The sequence below is a fragment of the Centroberyx affinis genome, unplaced genomic scaffold (genome assembly GCF_046629955.1).
Source record: "Centroberyx affinis isolate AG114_WGS23_722 - 3 ecotype Tasmania unplaced genomic scaffold, CSIRO-AGI_Caff_v1 ptg009430l_1, whole genome shotgun sequence".
NCBI lineage: Eukaryota > Metazoa > Chordata > Actinopteri > Beryciformes > Berycidae > Centroberyx > Centroberyx affinis.
In genome coordinates, this window is record NW_027284524.1 from 3,931 (window position 1) to 26,060 (window position 22,130).

Below are 22,130 nucleotides of genomic sequence, written 5' to 3' on the forward strand. Positions count from 1 at the left end.
CAAAGCGTGTTTCATTGCATTTTCCTAGGAGGAAGCTGGAATTTCAGACATCTCTGGAACCCGGCAAAAGGCTACAACACAAGCCCGGATCACAGTTCAGAAATCACAGGAGAATACATGCTGAGCTTCAGTTAACCTTCTCCTACTGGAGCCATGTAAACAGACATTGTTAGTGGTGTTCAATAAATAAGAGGCACATCTATATACAGATACATTTGGCAGGGTTGGGGAGAGTGTCGGATGGGCCAAGCGAGCAGACAGAGTTCAACGCTGTGTCCGCCATGTTGACACCAGTGATTAGGAAATTCTGTTCACATTCAGCCTAGAAGAACTACACTTCCCAGGTTCTGTAATAGAGAGCTATTATGAATGGTACAAACATGGCAACGCTACAATAGAGAGATTTCCATTCTCTTTATACCCACAAATCACTGGGGTGGAACGACATATCCTTCATAACGATGTGTGTGTGTGTGTGTGCGTGTGTGTGTGTGTGCTGGAAGGGGGGGGGGGGGGTATGTGGGTATGCAACCTTCATGTGTTGATGGCAGAGGTCTGTGTGTGTGTGTGTGTGTTTGTGTGTGTGTGTGTGTGTGTGTGTGTGTGTCTGGTGTTACACAACATTTTCTTCACTGTTAGGCTCAGCTCTGGGTGGCTCCAGCAGAGTCTGTTGGACTAGAGAGAAAAGAAAAAAAAAACAGATTATAGATTATGGGCAGATTATATTAACATCAAGTACCATCGGTGAGAAAAGTCATCATGCAGCAACAACCGGTAAAGTAGGATAAGTGGGAGAAATTATTATTTATTTTTGGATTCTCTAGCAATCCCTGGGGTCAGAGGTCAGAGGTCAGAGGTCAGCTAGAGAACAGGAGCTGGAGCTTGTAGGGATTCAGTGTCTTGCTCAAGAACACATCAGCAGGGTGGGGGTTTGAACCCGGATCTCCCTGCCCACTACACCATCCAGCCTGCCAACACACCCTCTATCTAAGGTAAATTATCTGAGCATACATAAATATTAAAATTCTCAATGCTCTTACTATCTATGTCCTTCAGAAATAGAGTGGTGCATACCTTGTGGTTCTGTGGCCACCACAGCCTCGGGGTTCTCAGCCTTCACCATGTCAGTGTTCAGACTCTCTAATAGAATAGAGAACAGCTTTAGTGAGCATCAATTACTACCATCACTATTACTACTATCACTATTACTACTATCACTATTACTACCATCACTATTACTACTATCACTATTACTACCATCACTATTATTACTATCACTATTACTACTATCACTATTACTATCATCACTATTACTACCATCACTATTACTACCATCACTATTACTACCATCACTATTACTACCTACTACTACTACCACTACTACTACTGCTACTACTACTACTACTTCTATTACTACTACTGCTACTACTACTACTACTGCTACTACTACTTCTACTACTACTACTACTACTACTACTGCTACTACTACTTCTACTGCTACTACTACTGCTACTACTACTACTACTGCTGCTACTACTTCTACTACTGCTACTGCTACTACTACTGCTACTACTACTAATTCTACTACTACTACTACTGCTGCTACTACTACTTCTACTACTACTACTGCTACTACTACTTCTACTACTACTACTACTGCTACTACTACTACTGCTACTACTGCTGCTGCTGCTACTACTACTACTTCTACTACTGCTACTACTACTGCTACTACTGCTGCTGCTGCTACTACTACTTCTACTACTACTACTGCTACTACTACTACTACTGCTCCTACTCCTGCTACTACTGCTGCTGCTACTACTACTTCTACTACTACTACTGCTACTACTACTGCTACTACTGCTACTACTGCTACTACTACTTCTACTTCTACTACTACTACTACTGCTACTACAACTACTACTACTACTGCTGCTGCTACTACTACTACTACTACTACTACCACTACTACTGCTACTACTACTACTACTGCTGCTACTACTACTACTGCTACTACTACTGGTACTACCACTACTACTGCTGCTACTACTACTACTACTGCTGCTACTACTACCTCTACTACTACTACTGCTACTACTACTACTGCTACTACTACTGGTACTACCACTACTACTGCTGCTACTACTACTACTACTGCTACTACTACTACTACTGCTGCTACTACTACTGCTATCTCTACTGCTACTGCTGCTACTACTACTTCTACTACTACTACTGCTGTTGCTACTACTACTACTATTACTACTATTAAGTCAAGTCAAAGTTTATTATAGCCCGATATCACAAAATATGTTTCAAAGGGCTGAACATAAAATAAAACAATAATGAGCAATATTAGCAAAATATATATAAAAATGTACAAAGTGAGATAAACTACATATAAAACATTATAAACAAAATATTTGAAATATTTAAAAATATAAAAAGTGAGGTAAAATACAACAATACACAATATGCACATAAAACTCCTTCTTACTACCCATAATACAAGCAATACTATTAACAACAGTAATAATGCTGTCTTCTATTTGGAATAGTAATGTGATGCAAAAGCCTTACGCTGTATACTGAAGCACAGCTTCTTTTTCTGGTAGGAAATGTAACTGCCGACTGCGCCCACCAGCGCCATGGCAACCGCACTAACGATCCCAGCAATGGTGCCTGTCTCTGCCATGGTGTCTAGACACACACACACACACACACACACACACACACACACACACAAAACCACACACACAATTAGCCATACAGTAAGACATACAGTAAGACATACAGTATAGAGCCAGACAGGATTAATGCATGCAAAAAGACAGGAAGGCTTGCTTTTTTGCGACATACAGACACACACACACACACACACACACACACACACACACACACACACACACACACACACACACACACACAAAACTCACCATTGTTGTCATCAGATTGGTCAATTTGACCACTTCCACCACTTGGTCGTCCACCTGTGGAGCAGAATATTTTTTCTTGTCAAAGAACAGTAGGCCACACCCCAAGTCCACGTCCATTTATATTACAGTTTTTCTTAATTGTTCAGATTCATTTCTAGAAACAATAGTGCAGATTTTAAACAATAACTGACACAAACAACAAAACCCTGTTTTAGTTTACAAAACAGTAAATACATACTAACCCGTTTCTGAACATCAACATGAACCATCAACAAAATCACATACTGATGTGTAAACATCAAATGCAATAACAAAAAAACTTCATTATCATCAACAAAATGAAAAATACATCAAAGCAGCGTGTCATATTTAAAGTTTACAGTTGCAACCACATCATCACAATTAAAATAACTGAACATAAAATTAACTTAATGTTGTAGGCTGCAGTGTCCAGAGTTTTAATCTTTATTCAAAACATCTAGCCTTTTATTGGCTTTAGGCCATTTCATCACCATCATGTTATATTCTCCCTAGCCAGACACCAGGGATAAACCTGACCGTATGGATCCTGTATGGATCATGGTCAAACATCATTCAGCTCCATACTGAAAAAAAGTCAGCAGTTGTGTTGAGAAATTATGAGTAAGGTGGGAGAAGCACCATGGACATCCTGGCATGTTTTGAGACTGCTCACTGATGGCTGGACTGTGGTGGGATTGCACATTGTCCCATATGATGATGAAATCGGCCAACTGTTGCCCTACACCACCTTCCTTCAGCCACTCTGCAAGCCCATCCAGAAATACCATGAGGTGTGCTGTGTTATAGGCCCAGTGCAACCACTGCATGCCAGTGGACGATCCCATTCAGCCTATAGTCACACTGTCTTTCTATTTCTGTGACTATCAGTCAACATACCTACAAGTGGTTTTCTCAGATTTGAAAGATGTTTAAGGTATCTGTGAACGTAAAACTCCTATGTGAAATTTGTATTTACTAATTGCATTTGTGTTAAATGATCAATTATCATTACTAGAATCTCCTCTCCTTGTCTCTTCTCCTCTCTCCTCTCCTCCTCTCCTCTCCTTGTCTCCTCTCTTCTCTCCTCCTCTCCTCTCCTTGTCTCCTCTCCTCTCTCCTCTCCTTTCCTCTCCTCCTCTCCTCTCCTTGTCTCCTCTCTTCTCTCCTCCTCTCCTCTCCTTGTCTCCTCTCCTCTCCTCTCCTTTCCTCTCCTCCTCTCCTTGTCTCCTCTCTTCTCTCCTCCTCTCCTCTCCTTGTCTCCTCTCCTCTCCATGTCTCCTCTCCTCTCCTCTCCTCTCCTCCTCTCCTTGTCTCCTCTCCTCTCTCCTCTCCTTTCCTCTCCTTGTCTCCTCTCCTCTCCTCTCTCCTCTCCTCTCCTCTCCTTTCTTCTCCTCCTCTCCTTGTCTCCTCTCTTCTCTCCTCCTCTCCTCTCCTCCATGGTGGGACACACAAACACACAAACCGCTCTCCAATTATAGTAGTGGGCTACATTTAGCAAATGTCTCTGAGGCAGTGATCACTGTGTCAATACATCTGCAGTTTGTAACCACAGTTACCAGAAATGTGTCTGAACAATCGAGAAAAACTGTATTATGAATTTGTCTCTTCTATAACGACAGGGTAAAAGTGAACTACAACGTCACAACACAGATATTCCAAATGTCCAGACGTTACCTTTGCCTTTGTCAGGTGTGTAGGTGTCGTCTTTGCCGACGTCAGCAAGATCGCTATCAGAAAATCCACCTGAAAAAGGAGAGAGCGGGATCAGCACAGAGAGAGAACCGCTTTCTGATCTCACCAAGCCGCTCTGAGCCGGTGTTCAGACAACAGATTTGATTCCAGCCAACATGAGAGATCAGAGGAACAGAATCCAGACTGCTTGTCATCCACTAAAGAAGACAACCAAGGCCGAGGCAAAATTAGATTTGTCATGTCCAGATGTTATTGGACATAGCATACTGGAAAAACGCCACACATTACTTGAAACATATGTAAAGCGCTCCATATTTTACTCTTTTTCAGATATTTAACTACAGGTGGTGGACAAGAGTGTGTAGTGGGATACTGGAGCCTCAATAGGAGAAGCCTCCAGTTATTTAAGAAATGAAGGAAGGGGAGATTGTCTTCCTTTAAAGGAATAGTTCACCCAAAAATGAAAATCCTGTCCTCATCTCCTCCCCCTCATGCCAGTTGAAACACAGGTGAAGTTTGTCCATATAACACACAGGGAGGCTGCAGCACAACTCCATAGCAGCCTTCTCCAAAACAACTGAAGTCAGTGGGGACCAGTTCTTCAGAGTTCCAAAAAGACCTACAGTATATTTACACCATCATTTAGTGCAAATCTTAACTACAGCTGATTGATTTGCAACAAATAATGGTGTATAGGTCTTTCTATTCACAGTGTGATTGTTTGGCTGTTTTTGTTTTGGAGCTCTAAAGAACAGGTCCCCATTGACTTCAGTTGTTTTGGAGAAGGCTGCTACCAAGTTGTGCTGCAGCCTCCCTGTGTGTTATATGGACTAACAAATTTCACCTGTGTTTCATTTGGCATGAGGGGGAGGAGATGATGACAGGATTTTCATTTTTGGGTGAACTATTCCTTTAAGGGATGAAGGATGTGGAGAATGTCTTCCTTTAAGGTTCAGTTATGTGTAGATCTGCTGATTGGGGCCTTGCAAGGAGTTTGATTTCATCCTGCTCTTCATAAAACCATGAGGGAACAGTGTTAGCACCAGCTGGTCCTGTAAAATTGCCTCATATTTCTGGTCCATTGGACCATGCGGAGCAGTCATCAGATCTAATGACTCCCAGTAGATGGCGCCATACCATTACACATCCACCATGTTTAACGTTGCGGATTGAAGTCATCCATTGGCTTCCTACAAACGTAAGCCCGTCTGGATGGAGGAAAGAGACTTGAAAGACTCATCAGAGCAGACTGCTTTTCCCCCCAGGTTTTATATACCAGGCACTGAGCAGACACTCTTATCCAAAAGCGACTCATAGTTAATGCAACAGTAAAATAAATGCACATTCATCAAGCATCAACAAGGTACGTAGCCAGATAATGCAGAGTGCCATGAAGACAAAAAGTGCCACAGTAAACAAGAAAAGTAAAGTAAAAACATCCCTCCTATCAGCAGGTATGTGAAGTCAATAAGCAAGTATAATACTCTAATAACAGAACCACAACTAAGTGGGAAGGGGTCGGGTACAAACCCTGACTCAGGGCAAGGGGAACGAAGTAGGGGGTGAAAGAAGGCAGGATAGGAAGTGGGAAGGGGTCGGGGGGTTGCTGGGCAGGATACGATCCTCGGTTCAGGTAAAGGGGCGGGGCGGGGGGGGGGGGGGGGGGGGGGGGGGTGAGTGAGGTGGGGTCTGAAGAGATGGGTTGATCCTCAACATATACTCAAATAGGAAAGTATATAGACTTGTACATGTGCAGAAACACACGCAGGCATGCTCACAGAAAGAATCTATACTCACACACACACACACACACACACACACACACACACACACACACGGCAAGTCCATACATACATTCACTCATGCACACACAAACAGAGGAACATTTTAGTCTGGTGTGTGTTGGGGATTTAGATTAGGCTTTAGTTTCTTAATGTAAAACTTCCCAGGACACCTTGTTAATGGTGAGAGAGAGACAGAGGAGAGAGAGAAAGAGAAAGACAGAGGGAGAGAAAGACAGAAAGAAATAATAGAAGTAGGAAGTCATAACTCACAGTTAGACAGAGAATTACAGCCACAGAGAAAAAAGGGACTACCTTATTGTCAGAGGGCCATTTCCCAGCAGCAGCCATGGCAAAGTTACAGTGGAGTACACAGTACACACTCTCAGAAAAATACAATGTAGAAATTGTACTTTTTGAAAAAATACCTCTTTGACAAAGCATAACCACCAGACAAAAACTAAAGAAAACCTTTTTCACAAAAAGGCACCTCTTAAAGGAATACTTCACCCATAGATGAATATTCAGTCATTATCTACTCACCCCCATGCCAGTAGAAAATTGGGTAAAGTTTGTTAGTGCAACGGAGCTTCCCAGCTGAAGTACATTCCGGCGGTCTCCAAAACAACTGAAGTTGCTGGAGACTTGTCTTCACAGTTCAAAAAATAACGGAAAATAACCATAAAATGGCTCCATGCAGCTCGTCCAGCATAATCCAAGTCTCTTGAAGCCAAAAGATCCAATTAGCAGAAACAAGACTTCTGAATTTGGCCGTTTAGCCTTCAAAATAAAAACAATTAAATACAAAGTAATTGGTTTAAAACAGTATTTCTACCTATTTAAAATCTCACGCTTTTATTTTGAAGGCTAAACGGCCAAACCAGAAGTCTTGTTTCTGCTAATTGGATTTGTGCTAATTGGTTTTGTGATTATTAACTACAAAAGGAGACGTTGAGACATATTCTCGGTTCTGCGTCTTGTTAAAAAACAAAAAAAACGAGCCGTAATCTCGTTTCTGTAATTTCCAATCTAATGCAGAAAACAAACCTCCCACACGGGAAAATCAAATAATCAAGTTTGGTTTTCTAATATAAACAAGAGAAGGGGAATTTGAGTCGTATTTTCGTTTCTGCGTCTTGTTAAAAAACTTTAGCCACTTTTGATTTAATGCAAGAAACAAACTTATTTTTTTATTTTTTTGAACTGTGAAGACAGGTCTCCAGCAACTTCAGTTGTTTTGGAGACCGCCGCAACATACTTCAGCTGGGAAGCTCCGGGACTGTTGTATGGAATAACAAACTTTACCCAATTTTCTACTGGCATGGGAGTAGATAATGACTGAATTTTCATTTTTGGGTGAACTATCCCTTTAAAAACCGTTCCTTCGAAGAAAAAAGGTACCTCTTTGACCAAAAGCTAAAGATCTAGTGACAAACGATAAAATACAGTTTTTTTCTGAGAGTGTGTGGCAGTGTAAATGCTTGTGGGATACAGTAAGCTAGGGTTGCAACGAGTTCAGGCAGGGTTTTCCTTACCCCCGGTCCCTCCTCTGTTGGGGGGTCTGTCACCTTTACCCCCTGCTCCTGTACCTTTATCTGACAAGTACATGAAATACCAACAAGTCATCGTAAATATCATCCTACAGCTCAGTCAGCAGAATGTGGTGTTGGATCCACCTCCTGGTGTTGAGGTGTGGTCTCCCTTGTTTTTTACTGGATGGATTCACAAAATGTCATCAACTACTTCCTACTAAAAGTCAAGAAGGCAACAGAAAAATTGGGCCAATATTGTCCTTTCATTACATATTTATTGATTACACATTGATTAATTACATACATGGCCAGTACTCCCTTAGATAAGCACACGTTATCAAGAGCTTGTTATCTTTAGAAGGGTTAATTTTTCTGCTCAGTTTGTATGCTTCTTGTTGTAATTTATTTTTTGTTATAATTATGTATTATGTTAGCTTAGTTTTTTCTTTTTTTTTTTCCTTTTTTGTTATTGTTTGTTTTTCTCCTTGCGTTGAGGGGAGGTCTGCTGTATAAGCCTGTGGCTTCTTGACCTCTCCTGTCACATCTTTTATTTTTTTAATTATCTGGATTTTATGCAGTTTTATGTGTGTGCAAATAAAATAAAAAATAAAAAAAATATATATATATATATAGAATTGAGCAATATTACTACAAAGTACACTTTTATATAAAGTTATTTCTAATATGGCTTGAGAAAACGTAAAAGATTAGTCACGCCAATAGGCAAAACAATCAAGCTGAAAACTGCAGCAGTGTGCCTCGCCAAATACCTTGATATTAATAATAATAAATAATATAGACAACATTAACAGGTCTCATTTGAAGGACTGGAATCTGAGCTTGCTTGAGTTTAAACCCACACAGTAATAATAATAAACACAGGAGGTGACTTTATGTTAAAGAATATATTTATTGCTAAACTAAAGCACACTCAACAATCAGGTAAAAATAAGTGACTATGGTATATAGGTGATGTAGGTCTATGATTGACTAGTGATTGAATTGCTGAATTGTGCCAACATAAGAATGGATGATCATGTGAGCATACAGTACTGATAGACCAATATTTCAGCTGAGCAGTGGAAGACACAACCTCTGAACCCATCGTCTATCGGTCTGATGACGATTAGACTCTGGGGGCGACGGCCAATATTTGGGGGTTTCCGGTGTAGCCAGCGGACATCCGGGCCAAGACTTCCTCTTCCGTGCGCCGGTCATTGTTTACAGTCCGATTAGCAACTTGAGACGCGACGAGTCAAACGTTTCTCCACACAACACACAAACATCGATACTTTTTGTAGGTGTTCCAGGTCCGGACGACATTTCGGCTAATCTCTATAAACAGATATCTGCATATGAGACGTCGTCTCTCAACTCCGACTCCATTCTCACGTCTCAAGTTGCTAATCGGACTGTAAACAATGACCGGAGCACGGAAGAGGAAGTCTTATTGGCCATCGCCCCCAGAGTCTAATCGTCGTCAGACTGATAGACGATGGGTTCTGAGATTGTGGAAGACATGAATGAGCAACGATGGCAATAAAGGGGGATGTTGTAAGTGTAGGATGTGTTGTACAAAGCGTTGTGTAGTGGAATGACCACACGTGATGCATGAATGATGCCGAGCGGATAATGATCGTACATATGGGCTGTTTATCAAAACCGAGAACGTCAAGTCGTTCTTCCCAAGTCGTCTTGGGGAGAACGTTCTTCTCATGAAAGTGTTCACAGAGAAGCTTCCTTACAGTTTGAGATGGACTCTGTGCTTCACATCGCGTGCGTGATTAATTAAGACACACAGCTGTTAATTTTCTCAGCTGTTAACCGGCTCTGTACTGTAGACCACAGCGCTGCTCGCCGTTGTCGCAATGAATCCTGGGGCTTTCAGTTCGTTCTTGTCAGTCAAGTCGCCACCCGATGTTGGCAAGGAAACTTCTGGGGTTTCTATCCGTCCTCCGTCCTGACGTCCTTTTGATTTGGAATCGTGCTTCGGCGGTTAGATATTACGTTAAATGCGTCACAGAGGACACAAGAACGCGTATTGATATTCAGCCATGCTGCGGAGGTCAAGAGGAAGATCTCAGCTCAACAAGGCACAGGTGGTTTGATGAAGATCCGAGGACTGTTCAGAGCTGAACTCAGCAGGGCCACAACAGGATGGCACATAGGTTGCAGCATTTGGTGAACTGGACAGAGTGTTGTAGGGCTCTCAAGGCAAGGCATTCAGAGTTGAACTCAACAGGCTAGCTGCTTAGCTTTTACTTGATTGGTTTTATTGAGTGACTGGTTACTTATTTGTTTTTAAATGCTTTATCATTCATTCTTTTTATCATTAATGTATTTATTTACATCCTGTTTTAAGTATTTTGTATTGTGCCTCTGGATGTATTTTATTTACCTCCTGTTATAAGTATTTTGAATTGTGCCTCTGGTTTCAACTTGTGCCTCTGACTTAATTTGCCTTTATATTTTTATTGTATCATTTTATTGTCTGTGAAGCACTTTGAGCTGCATCCTATGTATGAAAAGTGCTATACAAATAAAGTTTATTATTATTACTACTAAACTCATTCAGTAGTGTCGAGCATTTTGGTATCAAACATGGCTACCTAAGCCCAATGGAAAGATGAAGAAATTGAATAATGCAAATAACTCTTGTACACAACAGCACAGTTACATATAAAACAAGAGATATACGGGGCGCCCCGGTGGCTCGCCGAGTGGAGCGCGTGCCGTGGGGCTCGGTCCGGCCCGCGGTCGTTTGCTGTGTGTCCTCCCCTCTCTCTCTCTCTCATGCCTTCCTGTCTCTCTCTACTGTCTCTGTCAATGAGGCATGAAGATGCCTAAAATAAATCTTTAAAAAAAACCAAAAAAAAAGACAAGAGATATACATTTGAGTTAGAGTTGTCACGGTGGTGCCATTTTGACCCGGTGTTGTTTCCCTCCCCAACACCGGCCACACTGGTTATACCGCCTGTCGCCACTAGAGGACCAAGTGCTAAAGTCAGAGTCACTACAATGAAAGTGAAACTTAAAATTCCTCTCCAAACTCACGTTAACGGCATTTGTAAACGGTAACACTTTTTAATCAGAGATTTCTAACACTGCTCAACACTCAGGTAGTTAATGTGAGCGCAGGTCAGATTCTGGCATATTGCCTTTCTTTAGGCTACCATTGGATTGTACTGGACTCATTACTGTCACTAGGTAAAGACAAATAATTAATCCTATTCATCCTAATCTGTCATATTAGTGATCAGATTTAGTGATCAGTATGTTGTTAGTATGTCCATTTATCATTTTGTAGCCTAACCTGAACATGGAAGCTCTGAATATGTGCTTTTATTTTACAAAATACAAAATAACGGTATTCCCGGTGTGGAGCTAATAACACCGGTGTGGACTCCAAGACCGTATGCCACCGGTAACACCGCCCACCGCGACAACCCTAATTTGAGTCCAACACAATGTTATACCCAAAGTCCCATGAATCTGTAGACATTTCCTATGATTTTGGACAAATGCTGATCTCATCTCATCTCAGACATTCTGGTACCTCAAGGATTTCCAGAAACAGGGATGTGTATTTGTTTTTTTTGTTTTTTTACGGCTATTTACCAAGTTTGTTGGGAGTGGAAACGGGGTAATTTACCTTCAGGTCAGAGCCCTTTCTTTAAGATCCCACAGTTTTCCCCCCTCAATGCTGGTCTGCTATCAGGAGAGAAATCACAGACAGGATGCAAAGGGACTTTCCCAATGTAGGATGACAGGCTGCGTCCACTACACCTGGAAACCAGTACACAGTACACAGCTTAAGTCAGTCAGTCAGTCTTTTTAATAGTCAGTGTTGCTCTTTTTCTGAAGGAGAATCGCCTGAAAGAGTTTTAAAGTTCAGCCATATGTACAATCGCCCCTCACTGTTGTCAAGAATATGGACATCTAGCATAATCGTGATATCAAATGCTTTCGCTGTACAGGCAGGATGCCATGTGGCAGAAGCAAGTAACTGCCCAGTAAGAATGAAAGAGAATGCAGGAGCAAAGGTAGAAAACAAGGGCGGAAAATAAGATGACATATGCACATGCATTCATTGTAATGATTGTAAATTATGCAAGAGAATCAGAGAATAAATCAAAAAGGATTGAGACGGTAATAGAAGCGGCAAGAGCCATTCTTAGGATTAAAGATGTGACACGAAAGGAAGCGGACGAGATTTTAAGGAAAGATTTTCCAAAACCACTGGGTGGCGCTAGTGGCACAACGAACTGAGTTTTACACATCGATTGAGGGCAGCGAGACGTATAGAAGTGTCTGAATAGCTGCAAATCCTAAAAGAAGAAGTTAAGAGACTGTTGAGCTGCGTTCCATTTGATAAAGATTTCTCCTCGCCTCACGTCCTCCTCGGTGAAAAGTCACGGGGGAAATGAGGAGAAGATGCGAGGAGAAGAGGCTCCTCGCGCACAGTATCACCTTCCAAATTTACAGAAATCCGTCTTATCCTCCATCGGCATGGCCCCGACTCCTTGCTGACTCGGCATCCAAAAATGAGCCACCATTATTAAGGATGTTCCAAGTGGTTAAAAGACACATAAAGGAGCCTTCATGTCTCCTCTCCTCTGTCCTCCAATGAGGCGTGGCCGGAGGATACACAGATGTCCTCAATGTGGAAATAATGAGTGAAGATTGACATTATGTCACTTAGCAAACGCTTTTGTCCAAAGCGACTTACAAGAAGCTATGATGGAATTGCTGCTAATTGTATATTTTGACCTATCAACACCAAATTTAGTACACATCCAAAGCAGTGGCGTGTCCAGGCCATTTTGACTGGGGTGGCCGAGGTGGGGCACAGACTCAAGCAAGGGTGGCACCGAGTGTGGCATTTAGGAAGGATGTAGGCAGGTCCCAGGTCAGAATTCTGACTTTATTCTCAGAAATCTGGGATTAATCTCAGAATTTAAATACATTTTTCACATGTGGCCCTAATCCTCTTCCATATATGGCCCAGGTTGAAAACAACCAGAATTATCAGGCATCACTGTCAACTGTATGCATGTAAAAAATGTATGCTACTAACATTACTTCTTGGTCTTTATCTTCAGGTGCGTGCTGCATTCTGTTTGGTCAGACAGTGTTTTTTTCACATTGATCCCTAATTTGTTTTTCTCTTTGCTCCCCTTGGCGTGTTTCTTGGAACTCAAGGAGCGTAGTTTCAGGAAAAAGAAATTAACTGGCTTGATGGTCCCGCCTCTAACATGGCCATCAGCCAGTCATAACTCAGGATTTTGGGGTGGCACGTGGGGCCAATCAGATTTCAGGGGTGGCCAGTGCCACCCTTGGCCACCCCCTAGACACGCCCCTGATCCAAAGGGGACCTTTATACACCAATGCTGTATAAATGGGCTCAATCGCACAAACAATATGGCTGCTATCAACCAATGAACAAGACAAGAGGCATGACAAACAGAGGCATGTTTGTCCAAGCATCACAAAACCTGTAACAGATGTTAAGCAGGGTTCATGAAGCATTTATGTAGCAGCATTTTAAAATCAACCCACTGGGGACAACACAAATTTATATTTCAGAATTGATATGATATGAAATGATACGACATTTGGCACATATGCTTTAGGGCCAACTTTAAGCCCAACAGCAGTATAATGTAAGCACATTCAATTCTATTCCTTAGGTTTACTATCTTGCTGTTATCATTTTACCTTCATTGTTATCCTAACAAGTTTTACAACTTTATGTTAGCCTTGCAAGCTAACAGCAACTTCTGTACAGTGACATCAAGTTTAAAATGCCAACATTACCTTACTGTCTTACCTTAGCAATCTCTTTTGTTATGTTTTTGGCTGTATGTGTTTTTGCTCAGATACCTAAAAAGATTGAGCTAATAATGCTTCGTTTTGCAACTGTCAAGCTATCATGCTTGCTGAACTTGCCTAAAATACTAGCCATGTTGTATTTTATGGTTATGTTAGCCAAGTGCCATGTATGGTGGTCCTAGGCGGAAATGTGGAATGTGTGCAAATAATATGCAAATTATACCCCTTTCAGACTGAACTGAAATCCTGGGTTTTTACAGGAATTGCCATTGGTCTGAATAGGTCCGTGGCTCAAAATGAACTGTCGGTCCGGGGTACAGCACAGCAATCTGGGACAGTAATTACTGTGGACAGTATGGGACAGTAATTACCTGGAATTGTGTCAGTCTGAATACATCTCACACACACCCAGGAGTCGCACATTTGACATGTTGTGTTTGTTGTCATTCCGTTAACCATGCAACCAAAAAAAATCCATATCCGGTCTGTTTTAGTGTTTCTTGCCACAAAGAGTTTTACTGATAGGTTGATCTACCCAGCATACCTCCTTATTCTGCCTTACTGTAGCTGCAGTGTGGAATCAGAGCATTTGCATGTTCTAAAAATGTAAAAAAAAAGGGGGCTAATATGGACTTGAAGCCCGACATAGCTGCTTGGAACTACAGTATATTTCCATAGCCTATGTTTCATGCAAACTAGTTTCATCCGCTCTACAAAGGTTTATTAATTCACGATCCAACTTGTATAGAAACAAAAATACATTTCTATCTGTTCCATGTTTGTTTTTTTCCCGCCTCCGTTTCAGGCGCTTATGTGCGGAGAGGCTTGACTATGAAGTTAGCTGCTGCAAGGGAGAAGGAAGCTGTACAGACAGACAGCAGGCTGCAGCATCATGGTATCAGATACAATATGATGCTGTAATTGAAAATGTAGTGACGAGTAAGAAGAGCCAAGAGCTGATTAGCTTAAAGCAGAAGTAGGAATTGTAATAGCTTTGCTAGATAGGAATAGCACAAGCTAATACATACTTACTATACACATGGTCATTCTGTATATACTATACACCAGACTGTTTATACTATATATAAACTGTATATATCTTGCATTTCATATCCACTGTTCATACTGTTCATACTGTTATTTATCTTAGCACCCCTTACAGTTTATTCTATTTATATACTTAGCGTATTCATACCACTCTGTTCATACTGTTCATTCTGTTCATACTGTATATACACCATACTGAATATACTATATATTATTATATACATCTTGCATATTCATATATCTTGCATACTCATATCCACTGTTCATACTGTTGATACTGTATATATCTTAGCACATTCATACTACCTTATATCTTATTTCATTTATATTTATATATATACACACATATGTATATGTACATTACATTGCACTGCACTTTTACTGCTTCTTTTACACTTCTGGTTAGATGCTAAACTGCATTTCATTATCTTCGTACTTGTACTCTGTGCAATGACAATAAAGTTGAATCTAATCTAATCTACTCTAATCTAATCTAATCTAAACTAAAAGTGAATTTGTTTATCTAGTTAGCTAGCCAAGCAAAGTAAATGAAGATGCCACAGTGTGTGCTGTAGGGTGAATCTGTTCCAAGACTGACATTATGTGCCGGCCATTATTTGTAATAAGCCAACAAGGTCAGTGAGCTGGGTGGGATTTCAGATCTGTTTAGTGCCATAATCAGACAAATGTATAACCATGACTGTACTTATAAACTTTATACTTTGTGGACACTATCTTAACGTACGTTTCAAGTCATTTGACTAAATAACTAAATGTGTTGGATATACTTCCCAACCTTAATTATAATTCTTCATAAATCTTGAATATTCTCACTGTTTTATTGCTTGGTGGTGTAGTGATTTGTTTTATTATCATTATTATTATTATTATTATTATTATTATTATTATTGCATTGAATTAGTTTGTTATAACTCATTCGTGTCTGTATAGATAAGAATGGCGATGACGTGGCAAAAGGGCCATACCTACAAAGTGCAGTAGAATTAGAATTTATGTGAAATACATACGGTGTAAATAATTTGTTGTTACATTTTTGATTATTAAAATGTTTTTTTCTTGAAGTCTCAAAATGCTAACACGAGTCTCTTGACTCTCTTGAACAGAACTTTGCTAGCTCGTTAGCATTTTGTGACTTCCAGATAATTCATGTTGTTATAATGATCATGCAGTCGTGAAAAGGTTATGGGCAATTAACAACACAATATACATAAACAGAAAAAGCAACCACAGAAAATGACGATTTTTTGTTTTGCCCATAGAAATTGAACAGGGTTTCGCACTTGTACCACTTGTATAGGCGTGGCCCATTTGAAACTTCACTCCATTCTTATCTATACTTATTTTCAAATACTGCTAATGCTAATGATGCTGCTACAAGGTAAACCTATGTTCACCCATGGTCCATATGACTAGTGAAACCTTCACCCACCTCCTTGTCCCTTGTTCTTGTCCTTGCCACCAATGTCGTTGTTGGGGTCCAAGGCATCAGACAGGTCAAAGTCATCACCTTCTGTAAAAAAAAAGGTAAACGAGAGTGAACAGAGTTATTATCATAAACTAAAACTAAAACTAAGAAGAAAATTAAGAGTTATAACACACTGTCGCAACTTAAATTAAAATAAAAAGACTTTGTGAAAAAAATCCCACTGAACTAAAACTATTTTGTCTGCTTGTAAAACTAAACTAAAGATTAACATGAAATGTTTCTAGTTTTTGTTTTTTATCTATGTGCCGAGTTCTGTACATCTCTTTATTTTGTGAGACAATTTGCCCATAACTTTTCCTTAGACTATGTAGACTGTTTACATATTTGTGCCCACCTGTACATTTTATGGACTGTTCTTGTTAGTGCCTATTTTTACATTTTTCACTTTTCAGATTTGTCATCCGGGATGACAAACTTCTTGGAGTTTTCATGAATAAATATCTCATTATTCATATCTATTATTCTTTCTTTGTCAGATTTTTGTCTGCATTTTGTGGAATGCTGTCCTGTCGTTTCATTCAAGGCTTTAAGCTAAAATGGCTTAATGCTGATTGCTGTTGAGTCTGTAAGTGCAGTTCATTTGTGCAGCATGAAACCAACTGGTCCCAACTTTAAGTTAGTTGAGGATGTATTGAAAAATTAATGTAACAGAATTAATTGTTTATTGTTTGTATTACAAAATACATGTTCGAAACTTCTATATTATACCTTTAAAAAATACCACCCCTACCAAAAATACTAAAAAAAAATACTAAATACTAAATACTAAACCTAGAACTAAAGTAAAACTTAACATTTATACAAAAAAAAAAACATTAAAATGAAATAACACTACCAGACCCGAACTGAAATATAACTAAACTACACTTAAATTGAATAAAAATTGAAAACTACAAAACTAAACATTAATGAATTAATGAATGAATTAACAATTAATTGTAGACTGTTGGATTTCTTGTAAACAGATGTGGTTGAATTGTCTATAGAGTAGCTCTAGGAATACACTTTTTTTTTTAGAGTAAGACAGTTTAACAAGACATGAAACATGGCTCTCACACACTTTCTGACTTGTAAACGAATGGACCCACAAATATACACAGACAAACAGATAGATGGGAAGTTTATTTTGTAGCCTCTATGTTGACAGATCATTGTTCTCACACCACAAATGTGACAACATGCTAAACAGGGAACATACATTCTTCAGGTAAACACAAAGATATATGTATATAGAAATATATATATATATATATTCAGTACTGTGCAAATGTCTTAGGCACCCTAGATTTTTAGATGTTTATTTGTTTTCTGCAGTAGTAGTATGTCAGTAGACTGCTGTTTATTGTAATTTTTTGATATTCAGAAACTTTTAATTTCATTAGTTTTGAAAGCATCTTCGCTTTATGGATATCTTTGACATATGCCTAAGACTTTTGCACAGTGCTGTATATGTATAGAAAATGCTCTTGACGAAGGTCCAGAGGGACTGAAACGTTAGTATGATCAATAAGTTGTGATGCTGAGCAAGAGCAGTGTGCGGGATCTTCTTTTCTCAAGACTGAAGTGATACTTTCCAACGCACCTGCATCGGAGACAGTTGGATGTGCAAATATCTCCATGGAAAAAACACGAAGATATAAAAGTAAATAGTTCACTGTATGAATAGCTCACAAACACTGTTTGATAACAGGCTGTGACCTTGGCCAGGCATCCCGTATGTGACGGGATTTTAGTGCATATCCAATAGGTTCAAAGGTTGTTCTTAAATAAACTGAGCTCTTGTTTAGCCACTCAGTCACATTCCACACAAGTGACACTGATAAAAACAAATACAGACCAGTTTTCCCCCCAGAATTTGCCCTTGGTAGAACTGGAAGGCCTCTGAAACAGCATTTTGTGATAGTAAAACTCTTCTGCAAAACCAATTTAAATCAAATTCTTTAAGGGTTAGAGGTATCAGGCTGGCCCATACTAGCTGTTTAATAGTGGGGGGGAAACACTGTCATGGACTATGGACAACATGAATGAACTAATGATCCACAGGCACAATACCCTGTTCTGCGGCTGAACAATTTACCATTAAAAAAATACTTAGTTTTCATGGTTTTCGCTTTCTGTGCAAAGTACATTGTCAGAATGAGGCCAGTCATTGAAGACGTAATAATTTGTTTTTATTTCAATCAGAGAAACAGAGAAATATAGGAAGTTATCTCCTGTTTCAGTCAATGATGAAGGCAAGATGCCAGCGGTGTGACCAGGTTGCTGAGTGACGAGTTTGACAAGACACAAAATGGAAGTTGATGGGTTCAGTGCGGTTTGTGCAGGTTACATCTGCACAAACTATCATCAAGACCGATGGGACGACTTGACGAAACACGACAAGGTGGATGTGAATGGGTCCACTACAGTAGGTGGTTGTGAATGGGTCCACTACAGTAGGTGGTTGTGAATGGGTCCACTACAGTAGGTGGTTGTGAATGGGTCCACTACAGTAGGTGGTTGTGAATGGGTCCACTACAGTCGGTGGTTGTGAATGGGTCCACTACAGTAGGTGTTGGGTTTGAGCAGTACCAACCAGACAGACGTCTAGGGGGCAGTTTGGTGGAGGGCAGCAGGTCTGGACGCATCGTGGGGAAAAGCTGGCTCTGCCTCTCATCTGTTAGTACAAGCCAGTTCTCAGCCAGTTAGTAGGGATTATGGTAGGTACAGACAAATGGACAGATTAAAAAGCGGTCATTTTCGGTCATTTTCAACATTCATTCATGTCACTTTACAGCCCAAACGCCTCATAACCATGCAGAAAGCTGGATAATAGCATTTTTCAATGGAGTGTTTTTACACTCAGAAAGAGTATCAGCAGAAAATGACTGCAGATGAAGCGTAGTACTGTGGTACTGTAGTACTGTGGTACTGTAGTACTGAGTAGTACTGTACTCTGTTTCCTTAACTCCAATCACGTTCTATGGCCCAAAACAAGATAGCTGACGGGACAACAGACAGTTCTTCATCTGTCTGACGGGACGAGGTGAACACAAAGACTGCCGATTTGGTTGTGAGAAACCTATCCCAAGGGTGTTGGCTTGGATATCAAATGATGGTTGAAAAAGTCTTTACATAACTAACATAAGTTAATGCAATTGGTAACACTTTACAATAAGGGTCACTAAGTTAAGGGTTAGTTAATGTTTAATAAGCATTAACTAACCCTTAATTAACAGTTAACTAATGTGTCTGGTAATCATTTACTAATGGTGTTCATGTTAACTAAGGTATTAATTTATACATTATTTAATAGTCATATAAACTATTAAATAATGTATAAATTAATACCTTAGTTAACATGAACACCATTAGTAAATTACACATTAGTTAACTGTTAATTAAGGGTTAGTTAATGCTTATTAAGCATTAACTAACCCTTAACTTAGTGACCCTTATTGTAAAGTGTTACCATGCAATTATAAAATCAATGCATATAGTGGAACACCAACCCAGCTACCATCCACTTCCTGTCTGTCCATCAACTCCCATCCCTCCTTCCTGTCTGTCCCTGACTTGCCATCAGCTCCTGAATCACTGAACACGTTTTCATCTATTTTTATGAGCAAAAGCCCTTTCAGACACAAGTGCGAATTTCCATGCAGATTATTCGCACAGAATTTTACAAAAAAAATAAAAATTTCATGGGTTATAATGGAGGCTCGCACACCGGGGCAAAGAAGAAGAAAAAAAAAATTGGAATCCCTTCATCTTCGTCTTTCTATCACACAAAAGCTTGTTTACGGGGATGATGGTAAGTGGCCATAGCAGAGGCATCACTCTGATCCACCTTCACTCGTATAGTGGGCTAGTTAGGCTAATATACTGTAAATATACAATGACCAAGTGAGTGCCATCAAAACTCCATGTAATGTAATTTCCACTCATATGATTACACACATACCTTTAGAACAACAGAGCTCCTGGACATGAAACGTCAGATTCATTGCGAAGTATTGTGCTTCTTTACACACTTGTTTTTAAAATACTGTATAGTCTGTACTAGGGATGGGAGGATACACGATTTTATCTTTTATCACGATAAAAACACTTAAGATAATTTTATCTTGGTGAATTTCCATTATCGGGATAATCGTGAATATCCTCACATGAGCGTGAATATCCTCAAAACAAGTTATTCATTTACTGTGCATTTACAACACATAACTAACTGAACCATGTGAATGTTTGGATATCAGGTTGACAGGTAGATTCTTTTTATTAATGGATTTTTTTCTCTCATTGTGATTACCTGCTGGGTGTTGGCGAGAGTCTGAATCTGTCCTTGTTTGTTTTTCACTAAAAAGGATGTTCACTAAAAAAAAGATATGTGTCCTATGATGCAATAAAAATATTTGTTTCTTAACAAAATGTAAAGTGAAGTGATTCCAGTATGTTTTAGTGCCATTTTAAGAGTTTTAAGCATATTTTGATGATTATCGGGATAATATCGTGAATCGCAATTATTTTGGCCAGGATAATCGTGACATGAAATTTTCATATCGTCCCATGCCTAGTCTGTACTGTTTATCACCTAATTGCACAGTTCTTTTTGCTGTAGCGCATTTGGCAATGTGCCTGTAATAATTTATATAATAATGTAATGGCTTCGCTTCCGTTTCCCCCTGTATACTTTGGATTTTATAAATAAAATACACAGTGTGAGTGATCCATCGCTCCATGGTCACCTTCTTTCTTTTCTATATTTCTTTTGTTTTAAATTATAAATATTCATCATGGACTAATGAGTAGTCCTAAACATCCCTATGGTATTTTATCATTTTAACTTTTATTTAGGCTACAAAAGCTAACTAGGCTATAAAAAAATAAATAGCAATCCCATAAGTAAAAGTATCACTTATAGGCCATGTCTATGTGAGAGCACTGTTGTTGCTGAATCCTGGAGAAAGTTTAATTAAGTATTGAATAAATGTTGTGTTACAGCCTACATATTTTAGTATGATAGTTAAACTAGGCATGCTCTTGGATGAGCCTATAAACTCTCTGTATTTCGTCCATGATGGACCCAAAACTCCTGTTTTTATTGTTTTATTGTTATTGGTTTTTTTTTTACAAAATTCCCACACAAATATTCCGCAAATCCGTGCCACAGGGTTAGTGTTAGGTGCAACAGCTTTAAACATAGGTAAAAACTTTCTGGTCCAGACTCCAGACTATCCATTCTCTCACCTGGCTTGGGTTTGGGCTTGGCCGGGGCCTTGGTGGCCTTGGGGGCAACCTTGGGTGGGGCTTTGGTGGTGGTGGGGCCATCGTCAAAGAAATCATTCAGGTCAAGATCTAAAAAAAAAAAAAAATTGGAGATTGGAGGTACTTACCTTACCAACTACCATTGAACTCTTTCTCTATTCTCCCTATAATTAATACATCATTTCAAACAGTTCCTTCCTAGAGTAATTATTTTGAAATTGCAGACCCGGAAAATAAAGCCTTACATCACACATAGCTATGGAAGCCCATTTCCGCCAGTGTGATGAAAAAAACGGTCCTGTAAGTCATTATAATGAGAAACTTTCTCAAAATAATAACTTAGTATCTCAAAATAATGAGAAACTTTCTCAAAATAATGACTTAGTATCTCAAAATAATGAGAAACTTTCTCAAAATAATGACTTAGTATCTCAAAATAATGAGAAACTTTCTCAAAATAATAACTTAGTATCTCAAAATAATGAGAAACTTTCTCAAAATAATGAGAAACTTTCTCAAAATAATGACTTAG

The 22,130-nt window shown here is 39.5% G+C and overlaps 1 protein-coding gene across 1 annotated transcript; it reads right to left on the bottom strand.

Annotated features, from left to right (window-relative positions):
* Positions 1–592: 592 nt before the first annotated feature.
* Positions 593–21,688, bottom strand: cd99l2 (CD99 molecule-like 2; the record flags this gene model as incomplete). The annotated part of the gene is made up of 8 exons (XM_071514622.1): positions 593–675; positions 1,075–1,140; positions 2,584–2,703; positions 2,940–2,993; positions 4,635–4,703; positions 7,969–8,028; positions 16,295–16,375; positions 21,581–21,688. Coding segments are annotated over 8 exons (620 nt in total), but the record flags the coding sequence as incomplete, so codon positions are not given.
* Positions 21,689–22,130: the final 442 nt, after the last annotated feature.